The sequence below is a fragment of the Lethenteron reissneri genome, chromosome 56, assembly GCF_015708825.2.
Source record: "Lethenteron reissneri isolate LAM-NWPU_2019-01 chromosome 56, ASM1570882v1, whole genome shotgun sequence".
NCBI classification, from domain to species: domain Eukaryota; kingdom Metazoa; phylum Chordata; class Hyperoartia; order Petromyzontiformes; family Petromyzontidae; genus Lethenteron; species Lethenteron reissneri.
In genome coordinates this window covers 3,764,174-3,776,514 of record NC_083834.1, presented here as the reverse complement: position 1 = coordinate 3,776,514, position 12,341 = coordinate 3,764,174, and the positions used below count along the sequence as shown (strand labels likewise).

Below are 12,341 nucleotides of genomic sequence, written 5' to 3'. Positions count from 1 at the left end.
TTGGAGGGGTCTTGCGGGGGTCTTGGGGGAGTCTTGGGGGGGTCTTGCGGGGGTCTTGCGGGGGTCTTGCGGGGGTTTCACCGAGCATCCCCGGCTCCCCACCGGGGGTTCTCTTCAAGGTGGCCTCGTGCCCTCAAAGAGGTGCTCACGCTGGGGTTAGAGCGGTGGTTCTTAAAGTGTCTTAGAGCAGTGTTAGCAGTGTTAGAGCAGTGGTGCTCAAAGTCCCTGGACCACCAGTAGACCACCAGTGGACCACCAGTGGACTACCAGTGGACCACCAGTAGACCACCAGTAGACCACCAGTGGACCACCAGTAGAGACCACCAGTAGACCACCAGTGGACCACCAGTACACCACCAGTGGACCACCAGTGGAACACCAGTACACCACCAGTGGACCACCAGTGGACCACCAGTGAATCACCAGTAGACCATCAGTGAATCACCAGTGGACCACCAGTAGACCACCAGTAGACCACCAGTAGACCACCAGTAGACCACCAGTAGACCACCAGTGGACCACCAGTGGACCACCAGTGGACCACCAGTACACCACCAGTGGACCACCAGTGGACCACCAGTGAATCACCAGTGGACCACCAGTAGACCACCAGTAGACCACCAGTAGAGACCACCAGTAGAGACCACCAGTAGACCACCAGTGGACCACCAGTGGACCACCAGCGGACCACCGGTGGTCCGTTGGGCTGCGATGCCAACGCAGCTTGATCCAGAAAAGTCATGACGTTTAACAAAATAATAGTTTTTTTATCCTTTTAACTGTCAACAAAACTGACACCTTTTTTACAAGGAGTCATGTTTGCATTGACCACAATACCTGCAGTCGGAATGCATACATTATCAGAGTTGTGTTTTTTGTTTGCATTCCGACTGCAGGTATTGTGGCCAATGCAAACATGACTCCTTGTAAAAAAAGGTGTCAGTTTTGTTGCCAGATAAAAGGGTAAAAAAAAACTATTATCATATTTTGCTACTGGCAAATGAGGTTCCAATGGTGAACGTTTAACACCTTTTGTTTCGGACGTTAATTAATGCATTACTCGTGATATTTAATTTAAAAATGAAGTTGGGTAAACTACACCGATTAAACTTACCCTAACCTGAAGCTCTAAATGCCATCCCCTCCCCCTCGCCTTATTGATGCGTAAAAAAATAAAATGTTCCGGTAATACGAATCACGTTGTGCGAGTGGTATTTACAGAGAGAAGTGAATGCGTGTTGTCACCAGGAGTAGGGTGCCGGCTTGGGCGGTCCGGCAGAAATGTTTGCATCGGCCGAGTGCATCCGTGGGCCAAAACAGTTTGCGAAACGCCAGGGGCAAGTGATGTCTTCCTTCCGATATTGGGAAGCCACTGGGGAGCCGTGCACTTTTAAATCATCATCTAGATTGTCAAACTAATTTCTTCAGAACTGTTGTTGTGTTTAGGTGGTTGTCTTCCCCCCCACCCCACCACGCCTCCGATTCAACACACGCAGAGAGACGCCCACGTGACCTCGATCCGGCTCGCTGTGGGACCCCGGCCGGCGGTGGCGCAGCAGGGAACGGGGGCGGCCGTCTCAGCGAAGCCGCATCCGGTGCTACCACCGACACGCCCAATGCGTGCCACACTGCTTCAAGAGGGTAAAACCCTCTCCCCCCCCCTGCACTGCCACCCGATATACGCAAGAGAGACACGCGAGAGAGACGCGCTCGCGGTTTAATCGGGGCTCAGCTGCGCACTCAAAAGCTGGGGGGGGGGGTGGGGGGGCATCGTCTCCTTTTGGATTGGCTGGGCCCTTTGAACACCGGTACCGCGTTCGGCACCAACGTGGCCGGTGGAAGCGGTCTCACAGCCACGGATCTCGGCGAGATTTCCACAAAGATCCCGGACACGCGGCACGCGCCGTGCGCCCAAGTCGACGCCGCGACAAACGACCGTCGGCCGCCGTCAACCGTCGACGCCGCGAGCTGCCGATCGCCAAGCACAGATTCCCGATTTCGAGTTGAGGTTTTATATTACTATTAATTTTATTGTTCAAGTTGCGAGACGAGTTCGGACTACGGATGCGACAGTGTGCGACTTCGTGGCCGCGTGAGAGGCTGCCAATCGGAGGCGAGAAGCGTGACCGAGCAACCAATCGGGAGCTCGGGGTGGGAAGCAGCTCAGTGACGTTTGCAACCTGGCCCGGTCAGACCAGCTGATGTGAGAACAACTGACCAATCGGAGCCAAGGGTGGTACGCAATCGATATTAAATACGACATTCAACCAATTAGATATCAGGACGAGAAAGCAACTCGATCGCGCCGTCAATTTCCGAGAGCCCAAAACCCAGCCAATGAGGGTTCAAGGGGCCAAACATTCAACCAGAGGCGCAACACAAGAACCAACCAATACAAATTGACAGTGCTCAGAACCAACCAATCAGGAATAAGGTGTCAGAACCGACCAATCAGAGATTAATATGTGAAAACAAAATCAACTTAAGGCATGACAATCAACCAATCAGGATTCAAGACAGAAACTCCAACCAATCAGAACCCGGGAATGTGACACGCTTCTGGAGAAATGCTTGAGAGAGTGCGTCGTAGTGTGACAGTATCAGTTATTTGTTTAACTCGGTGACATTCACTGTGATCATCATCATCATCAGCTGCTGCTGCTGCTGTGTTCGAGAGAGGTATTACGAACAGCACCACGGCACCACAAGGCAATTCACTACGACAAACGCCTCATCGAAGTCCGTACACGAGCGTTAACATTATCCCGGGGTAGTAACGCAAAGTGCGGCAATTACAAACTCCCACCGCGGCAATTACAAACTCCCACCACATGCAGCTAAGCAGCAACAGCTGGCCCCCGCCTTCGACGGGGCGAGCAAAAAAACTAACATCACCAACCCTCCCCACCTCCACCCGTCCCCCCCCCCCCCCCCCCCCCGTTACCAGGAACAAATGGAACAGCTCTAACCTACACACACTGGGGACGAAGGCCGGGTGGGAGCTGTACCACTCGTGTGAAAGGGCCGATCAAGCGGGCAGCACGCACAGCATTTCCGTGGGCTGTGTGCGAGTGTTGCGGCAGCCTGGCCCAGACCAACGCGGCGGGTGCAGGTGGGCTAGAGCAGGCGACCACGCTGGATGACGATGCAGCAGACGCTACCGGGTGACCCTCGCGGGACAGACGGACTGCGGCAATATGTCCACTTGTGCTTAATTTAAACTGAGTTAGCCTGGTGCGGGCCAGAGCGGTGCAGAGCAGGCCGAGCCAGGTCCGGCTCAGGAAGGCCCCGATGCTCGGGCGTGTGAGCTAGGGCGAGCGGGCTGGAACTAAACTGCGTTGGCCTGGTCCGGGCTAGACTGTAACAGAGTAGGCCGAACCGGGCTAACAAAGGTCCGGGTTAGACTAGGCTAAGAGGAGGCCCGAGCGTGTGGGCCGGGGGTTGCGGGAGGGAGTCTACTGGGTGGCCGTGAGCGCTAGGCTAGGATCGCTTGGCCTGCAGCGTGGCGGTGGCGTAGGTGGGGCGGGCCTGCTTGTTCTCGACGGCGCGCCGCAGGTACTCCACGCCGCCCCACTGCTCCCACACGTCGTCGAAGCCGCGCGGGAGGATCTCGGCGCCCTGCTTGCGCGTCAGCCCCGTCTCCTCGAGGCTCAGCTCGCACATCTCCATGTCGTCCTTGCCTGCGCGCGCCGGACGGACACGCACACGGCAACGGTTGTGGCGGGGGGAGGGGCGGTGAGGGAGGGGAGGGAGGGGAGGGAGGGAGGGAGGAGAGGGAGGGAGGGAGGGAGCCGTGCACTGTCGTAGTTGGGGACGACACTGCACAGTGGTTATTCCCCGCTTTAGTAATTTTCGTGTAATTTTCAAATTTAGCTGAATTTGGAGCGCGATGCCGGCAGACACCGGGCTGCGAGCGAGCATTAGCCTGCCCCTAATGGGCGACGTTGCTATGGGGCTTCCCAATTAGGCAATTTGCGGTGTCATTTATCTAATTTGGAACAAGACGCCTATTTTTATTTTTTCCAAATAACGTCACGCGATCCTCACCGTCCACCGTGCCACGAGACCGCACTGGGCGAGATCTCGACACCGCCACGGTCACAGACTGCGAGGGTGGGGGGGGGCAAGTGGAGTTAGCGAGCACCTACTCAGCCCGGCACGGCTCACGGAAGGGGTCAGGGGATGGCCTGAGGTTGCGTTGGCCTGCGGCCTGTGCCAGTTTAACCCAAAATTTACCCCCCAATCCTCCCGCCGCCTAACTCCATGGTCCTCTTCTTCCTCCCCCGCCCCCACCCGGCGGTCTTCACGCAGCGGCGACGCCGTCCCCCTCCTCCCAACACTCACCGGCGACGAGCAGGATGGGCGGCTTGTCGGGGTGAAGCTCCATCTGCCTGGCGATCCACTGGCCGTCGAAGTGCGCGTACCACCAGCCCTTCTTCTTGTTGTTCGGGTCCTTGTACTGGTCGGCCGGGCGGATGAAGAGGATGCGGAAGTAGCGCTGGGGCCGCCCCTGTGCCGCCTGCGGCTGGCGCGGGGGCACCGGCGGCACCGCGCTCATCTGCTCCGCTGCTCCGCACCGGAACCCACGCACGCACGCACGTGAGATTACACACAGATCTACAGATGCATGTGCAAGTCGTCGTCGTCATCATCATTAGGCGTTATCCACAACTCCCCCCAGCACCCTGTCCCCCGACCCCCCGCCCCCAAGCCATCACCGCCGCTCACGGTCTTGCGATGGGCCAAGGGGAGAGGCCCGTGGTTAACCGGTTCGGACATCGCTCGCCACCAATGCCGAGCCACAGCCGGGTCACCGGGGTTGTAACGCAGCGCGCAAACCGCTGCGCCGCCGCTCCCCCCACAGTGTGCGCCGCACAGGCACAGATAAGGACAAAGATCCCCCGTGTAGCCTTTACAGAATGTTGGCGCAAGTGCTGTTAGCGAGCGTCTATGAAAGCCGACAATGCATCCGAGGGGGTGGGTCGCCACCACCACCACGCCCGGCCGCCTTTGTCTCCCCAGTGGCGACGTTTTTACACGTCGCACCAGGCGCTCATTTGAGGCTGAGTGGACCTAGCGGAGGCCCAAGACCGGTTCAGATAATCGTCACTGGTGTTGACCGTGAGCAGAAACTCGGGTTACCAGGTTCGTAGCGCACTACTGCTCCCCACAGACCCACACGCACGCACCCACACACACACCCACACACACAGCGCTCCCGCGCAAACGCGGTCTCTTGTGACCGCGCTGACAGCGCTGGCGTGAAAACCAGACGCTACTCATTTGAGACGGCGTTGACTCGGGGGAAGCTCGAGACCGTAATTGCCACCAGCGATGTGCATTCACGGCCGGCAAATCAACGGCATGGCAAGCGCGGCGCGCGCGCTTTTTGCTGAACACACCATCAACTTCCTCGCTCGTACATACGCGCAAGCACGCACGCCAGTGCTGCCACTGCGCAGGACAAATTCGTTTCTCGGGTCATTAACCTGCGACGATGTCTCCAGGCTAGACAGAGGCTTGGCAGAAGTTGATCTTCTCTGCTGTGAGACCTCACCACGCAAGTCGGGACCCAGGATACTAAACGAAAAAAAAAACTAAAACAAATTTATTTTACCAGTTAAGGCCCACTGAGCTATTAGCTTGTTTTTCAGAACCGAGCTGGCCACAAATGACAGCTCAACGAAGTGGCAATTACAGCAGCCAAATCTAAATAATCAAAACACGCAGAATTTCACATCGCAGCTACCGTGAGAAATTGGCGACGGCTTGGGAGGGAGGCCGTCATCCAGCAATGGATTGATCGTGGCGGATGGGTGAACAGCCGAGGCGATACTCAGTACTGCTGGTGGTCCCAAGCCATCGGTGGAAATTACACATTCCTATGGCAAGGGCCTGTATTACCAAGGGACAACTACTGTTGACTTTCCCACCAAATGGTGGTGGTGGTGATGGTGGTGATGTTGGTGATTATGTGATGTTTATAATAAAGGTCTTTGGGTTATATCGTTTTTTGGGTTACACGGTCCAATCCAAAAACCTCTATGATTAATTAAATTGGTCGCGGAAGCCTACGTGTGACGATGAGCGTGCATGTCGACGGCGTCTGGAACTTCTGCTACGCGCAATGACGACGGCAGAGGTCGCAACCGGGTACCCGATACCCGTACCCTACCCGATACCCGTACCCTACCCGATACCCGGCTACCCGTACCCGGCCAGGTACGGGTAGCCGTTTGCGACCCTGGTGCGGCCCGGTACGGGTACGGGTACGGGTAGGCCGTGAGTCACTGGTGAGTAGCCGTTTGTCACTCATTTCGGGTAGGGTACGGGTACGTGTAGGGAACGGGTACCCCATTTGCGACCCTGGTGCGGCCGGGTACGGGTAGGGAATCAAAACCTGTTTGCGACCTCTGGACGACGACGATGATTACACGACAGGTGACCGGGGGGCAGAGTCAGTTTGACCCCGCCGGGATTTGAACTCTCCCCATCTCTTGAGGCCGTGTACCCTTCCCGCTCCGTGCGAGCAGCCAGGCTCGGCAATGGTGCGCTCGCGATAAAAGGCCAGAAGAGGTCCCGTCTCCCACCGTAGAGATAGCGCTCGGGTGATTAACTTGATTAATTGAATGACGGATTAGATGCTCCCCCCCCCCCCCCCCCCCCCCACGTAACCGCACTTGATCGGGTCATTATGATACAATCAATTATTTGGGTAATTGATCGCGTGAGTCTTGTCCGGCCGGACGTGATGTGTACGTGCATGCGCGGGGAAGCAACGGCGCGTGCCGAGGTGAGCGCGCGCCCCGGCTGTGAAAACCGGCGGCCCGAGTTCGATTCCCGGTCACGGCCGCCAACGCCGGTGACGATTGTCTGGGCCGGTCCCGGGCCTCCTCTTGGTAGACTCGGCCTCAAATGAGTACCCAGTAGAATATGTACACATCAGCACTGGGGAGACGAAGCCAACCCCGGCGTGGTGATGGCAACACATAGACGCTCGCTAAAAGCGCTTGCCAAACAGTCTGTGTGGGCGACACAGAGAATCCCTATCTTTGTTATGAAAAACTGATCCCGCTGCTTGCTGTTTGAGGGAGTCGGTGGCCTACTTGCTGTACTGCGTGCGTGTGTGTGTGTGTGCGTGTGCGTGCATATTCCAGCTCACGAAGACTCCATCTGTCCGCGTTTCCCCGGAAACCACCTCTGAGATTCCCTCCGCATCTCCAGAAGGTCCAGAAGGTGTTTGACTGGATGTCAAAACTTCACATCACACTCTTAGCAAAGTATGTTTTGCTATTCCTCCATGCGACATCGTCACCACTGCTCTGGCTCCATCAGTATGTGATCCACCAATACCCCCCTCCTCCCACCACCCCCCCTCTGTCTCAACCAAAACATCTCTCAAAGACTGCAGAATCGAACCCCCTAGGGAGTTCAGTATCAGGAGGCCAGAACGATTGAAATACAAAATATATGAAATAAACTAAATATATCTTTTAAAATATACACCATCACGTGGAAATTTACATCAGCCAAATAGTCTCAGCGTGTTACACTGATTCTGAATGTTGGAGGGAAACACCAAAGGTCCCAGAGAAAAATCCACGCGACATGCAAACTCCGAATATACAGCAGCAGGCGTCGGGGTCAGGATCGAACCCGCGACCTCCTGCATACCAGGTCAGGGAGTTAACATCTCACCACCACGGCGCCCCAACTCAGGAAAAAGCTCGCCAGCACCGTAGAGCAAAACGTCGGACATTGCGCGCGGAGCAACGCACAGCGACACAACAGGCCTCGGGGGTTGGGATCGAACCCACGACCGCCTGCACACCAGGCGAGGGAGTTAACATCTCACCACCGAGACTGCCTGTGAAGAGCATTGGCAACAATATAATTAGGGCTCTGTACACGCAGATCGGTAGACGTAATCAATTACGTTGGAGCGCGGTTATAATCAATGGTTATTTTCACACTAATTGCCCTACAACCCCCCCCCTGCCCCCACCCCACCCCGCTGCCCCCCCCCACCCCTTCTCCTCTCTCCGGCTTGATTGAGATGAGTGCGAGCACCCCTTCCGCGTCGGAGACGAGAGTTAAATAACGACGGGAGGGGCGAGCGGGTTGGGACGCGCTGCCGGCATCGTCGCGGACGGTCGATGCCTCCCCCCCCCACCCCCCCGTAACATCACCCCCCACGTGTGGAGACTCGGCGGGATATTGATTCGTGCTTACTTGCTGTACTACACTCAATCATCGTAATAATACTATTTTCTCCTAAACAGGTAAGGCCCACTCGGCTACATTGTAGCTCAGCTACATTGTATCTCTTTTCTCAGAAGCGACATTGGCTATTGACAAATGGTGATTCTAAACGTGGAGGGAAAACCCAGAGGATCCAGAGATGAATCCACGCGACCACAGATAGAACCCACGACCTCCTGCATACCAGGCGAGGTAGTTAACATCTCACCACCGTGATGATCATGATAGAGACACTCAAGCTCCAAATATACAGCAGCAGGCGTCAAGGTTGAGATTGAACCCACGGCCTCCTGTATACCAGGCGAAATGCCTGACTAACACCGCATTGGCCAGTGGCGTGGACTTGTGATCTGCGGGTTATTGTGGTGACCAGTGGGAGGGTGGGCGGGAGGGGGGGGGGCACACATAGGGAGCACGAGTCGTGATTGGAGGGGGGTGGGGGTGCCATACAGAAGAGGTTGTGAACCAACAACACGAAAATCTCTCGAAAAAAGATGGTTCTTTCCGGGGTGAGATCGTGTAAAGATGCACGTGTCGTGAAACCCGCCACCACCCGACACAGCCAATTAGTGAGGTTTGTCACGTAAACACAAAAAATATCTGCGACGTGGCGAACGGATCCTTCATCTCGTGACCACGCAAGAAGCACGGTGGGGATAACACTGTGGGGGGGGGAGTGGGTTTGGGAAATAACAACAACAATACCCCACACTCCCAAGCGCACGCGCGCACACACTCACCCCGCTGAGCAAACACGACCTTTGCCCCGACCCCGCACAGCACATGCGTCTAAATCGGGGGGCTATCCGCTCTGCCTTTAATCCCCACTCCCGCCCCCCCACCCCGGGGCCTGTGTGAGCTCGCGGGCGCTCTCCCCTAACGACCGGACACCCACCGACCCACAGGCCGACCTCGAACGCCCCCTTGGGCGAGAGAAGCCGACGCCTTTCCCTCTTCTCCCCGTGCGCGCGCACGCACGCACGGAGACTCTGTGAGAGATGGGGAAGGACGGTGGGGGGGGGGGCAGGTTGGGGGGGGGAGGGGTTTGCCGGCGGTACGGCGGCGCGAACCGTCGCTTTGTCGGTGGCATGGCACAAACGCAGGGCCCATCCACGGGGGAGTTCGATTCCCAGCCCAGGACGCCGTTCTCTCCGTGGGCCAGTTTGTTCTTCTCCATCGCCCACTCGCCCCCGCGCCCCCCTGTCCTCCGTGGGGTTACACCTCTGGGATTTTTCTCGCCGTTGCTTAAAAAAACAGGCGCCGCATGCAATTGATGGTTGGTCACAAATTCCCGCCCCCCTCCCCCCACCGTGTTGGGGAGCTTACCGAAAAAAAAATAGCGGTTGGGATTCAGTTGCTACGCTTAATCCCAATTGAGTAACTTGCGGGTAATTGCCTTGGCATCGGGGATGTTTTGGGCCAATATCTGTTACGCTGCGTGTGCGTGCGTGCGTGCGCGCGTGGGGAGCGGTGGCGTAGCGTTTGGCGCACTGCGCTATGCACACTCGGCGACCCGAGTTCGATTTCCGCTCACGATCAACACCGGTGACGATTAAATCTAAACCGATCCTGGGCCTCCCCTAGGTCGACTCAGGCTCAAATCAGTACCTGGTGTGCAAACATCGCCACTGGTGAGACCAAGGAGGCCGAGCGTGGTGCTGGCCACCCACCCTCTCGTGCGCCGTGCCGACCTTTATAGGCGCTACTCACTAACAGCACTTGCCCCATCAGTCGGTTAAGGCTATACGGAGGATCTTTATCTTTGCTCTTTGCTATGGGGGGCGAACCGGAGACCTCAGAGGGAATCCACACACGACAGGGTTGAGAGAGAACAAACAAAACTCCACACAGGGCAGCACCCAAGGCAGAATATCAAACCCAGGCCCCCCTTCCCTTGTGACCGCGGCAATGCCTCCTGCCACCCTGTCGCCCTGCCGCCCCAACATCGCAACAACCGTCAGCATCGTCAAATTTGACATCGCGTCGCGAGCAATTACGCGACGGCAAAGCCACGGCCGTGGCCCGTGCGCCGCTGCGTTTGTTGAGCTGGGATTTCCGCGGCCGAGTGAGTGACGGCAGATGATTGGCTCTGGGTTTTGCGGGCGCTGAAGGTGGGCGATTCGGAGCTTGTTCAGAGGAGTGTGCAATCAAAACAAGACAAAGATCCCCCCACCCTCCCCACCACCTCCCCCGTGTAGCCTGAATAAGCTTTGGGGCAAGTGTTGTTAGCGAAGAACACCTATGAAGGTCAGCACTGTGGTACACGAGGGGGTGGGTGGCCATCGCCACGAGCGGCCGCCTTTGTCTCCCGAGTGGCGATGTTTACACACCGCACCAGGTACTCATTTGAGGCTGGGTCGACCTAGAGAGGCCCAGGACCGGTTCAAATCATAATCGTCACTGGTGTTAGCGGTGAGTGAGAATCAAATTCGGGTCGCCGGGTTCGTAGCGCAGCACGCTAACCCCTATGCTACCACTCCACCCTGCGTGTGTGTGTATACATCCGTGTGTACAGTATCTAAAAAGACAAAAATACCCCGTATAGCCTCAACAGACTGTTGGGGCAAGTGCTGTTAGCGAATAGCACCGATGTAGACGGCATGGCACACGGTGGGGTGGGTGGCCATCACCACACGCGGCCGCCTTTGTCTCCCCAGTGGCGACGTTTACACACCGCACCAGGTACTCATTTGAAGCTGAGTTGACCTAGGAGAGGCCAAGGACCAATTCAGATAATCGTCACCGGTGTTAGCGGTGAGCGGGAATCGAACTCGGGTCGTCGCGTTCGTAGCGCAGCATGCGAACCCCTGTGCTAGCACTGCACCCTGCGTGTGCGTGTGTGTATATATATCTGTGTGTACAATATTTACGCACGTACACACAAGCACACATCCATCCACGGAGCCAATTACACAAAAACACAAACAAGCTACCTTAGCCATGAATATACTCACGCTGACACGTACGCATGCATGCAGCCACGAACACAACGCACGCTAAGTGACACAAACAAATCGTACAGCATACGTACGCAAACACCCAGCCACAACTAACACACACATACAAATACCTGACCGCTAATACATACACACACACATGCCCGCACCGCTAACACACACACACATGCCCGCAGCGTTAACACACACACATGTCCGCAGCGCTAATACACACACATGTCCACACCACTAACACACACACACAAATGCCCGACCACTAACACACACACATAGACACACATGCCCACACCGCTAACCAACACACACACTCACACACATGCCCACACCACTAACACACTCACACAAATGCCCACACTGCTAAAAAACACACACACACACAAATGCCCAGACCACTAACATACATACACACACAAAAATGTCGGCACCACAAACACACATACCCACACCACTAACACATACACACAAATACCCGCCCTGCTAACCAACACACACACACACACAAATGCCTACACCGCTAAAAAACACACAAACACACAAATACCCAGACCACTAACATACACACACTCACACAAATGCCGGCACCACACATACATGACCACACCACTAACACACACACACAAATGCCCGCACCGCTAACACACACACACACACACACAAATGCCGGCACCACAAACACACACACACAACGACCCGATGGTGACGCGGTGACGCGTTGGCCCCAGCAGCGGCAGGTAGCGCATTCGCCGCTCTTTGTAGCGGTTCGCCGTTCGAATTCCAGCAGGCAGCCCCGGTTAACGCTGCGGTTGCGCGCCATTAACTTAGTAACGGGGCATGCACCAACGCGTCATCCGCTTGGCTCGCGGCGGGGACGTCAAAAGATGCCTGTGACTGTCATTCGCAAGAGTTGATGGAAAACTTTGCCACCGTTGAAAAATGACACATGTTCGAAAGAAAAGTGACCTGGCCACCAGAAATGATAGCTCAACAAAGTGGCTTATCGTCATCACGTGGAAATCTACAGCAGCCAAATACTTTTTGAGGTTTAAAAGCCGGAGGACCCGGAGAAAAATCCACGCGACCACGGGGAGAGAGACATGCAAATTCCAAATATATAGCAGGCGC

General features: G+C 56.1%; 1 protein-coding gene and 1 long non-coding RNA gene across 2 annotated transcripts; one reads left to right on the top strand and one right to left on the bottom strand.

Moving 5' to 3' along the window:
• Positions 1-1,493: 1,493 nt before the first annotated feature.
• On the top strand, positions 1,494-4,448 carry LOC133357001 (uncharacterized). The gene is made up of 3 exons (XR_009756920.1): positions 1,494-1,641; positions 2,948-3,112; positions 4,312-4,448. It is a non-coding gene; the product is annotated as an uncharacterized LOC133357001 (long non-coding RNA).
• LOC133356995 (unconventional myosin-VI-like) lies at positions 2,004-4,986 on the bottom strand. The gene is made up of 2 exons (XM_061574741.1): positions 4,345-4,986; positions 2,004-3,680 (listed from the first exon to the last, which is right to left on the bottom strand). Exons 1-2 carry the CDS (start codon positions 4,556-4,558, stop codon positions 3,481-3,483), a joined length of 414 nt encoding a protein of 137 aa, XP_061430725.1. The 5' UTR covers positions 4,559-4,986; the 3' UTR covers positions 2,004-3,480.
• Between the last annotated feature and the right edge of the window lie 7,355 nt (positions 4,987-12,341).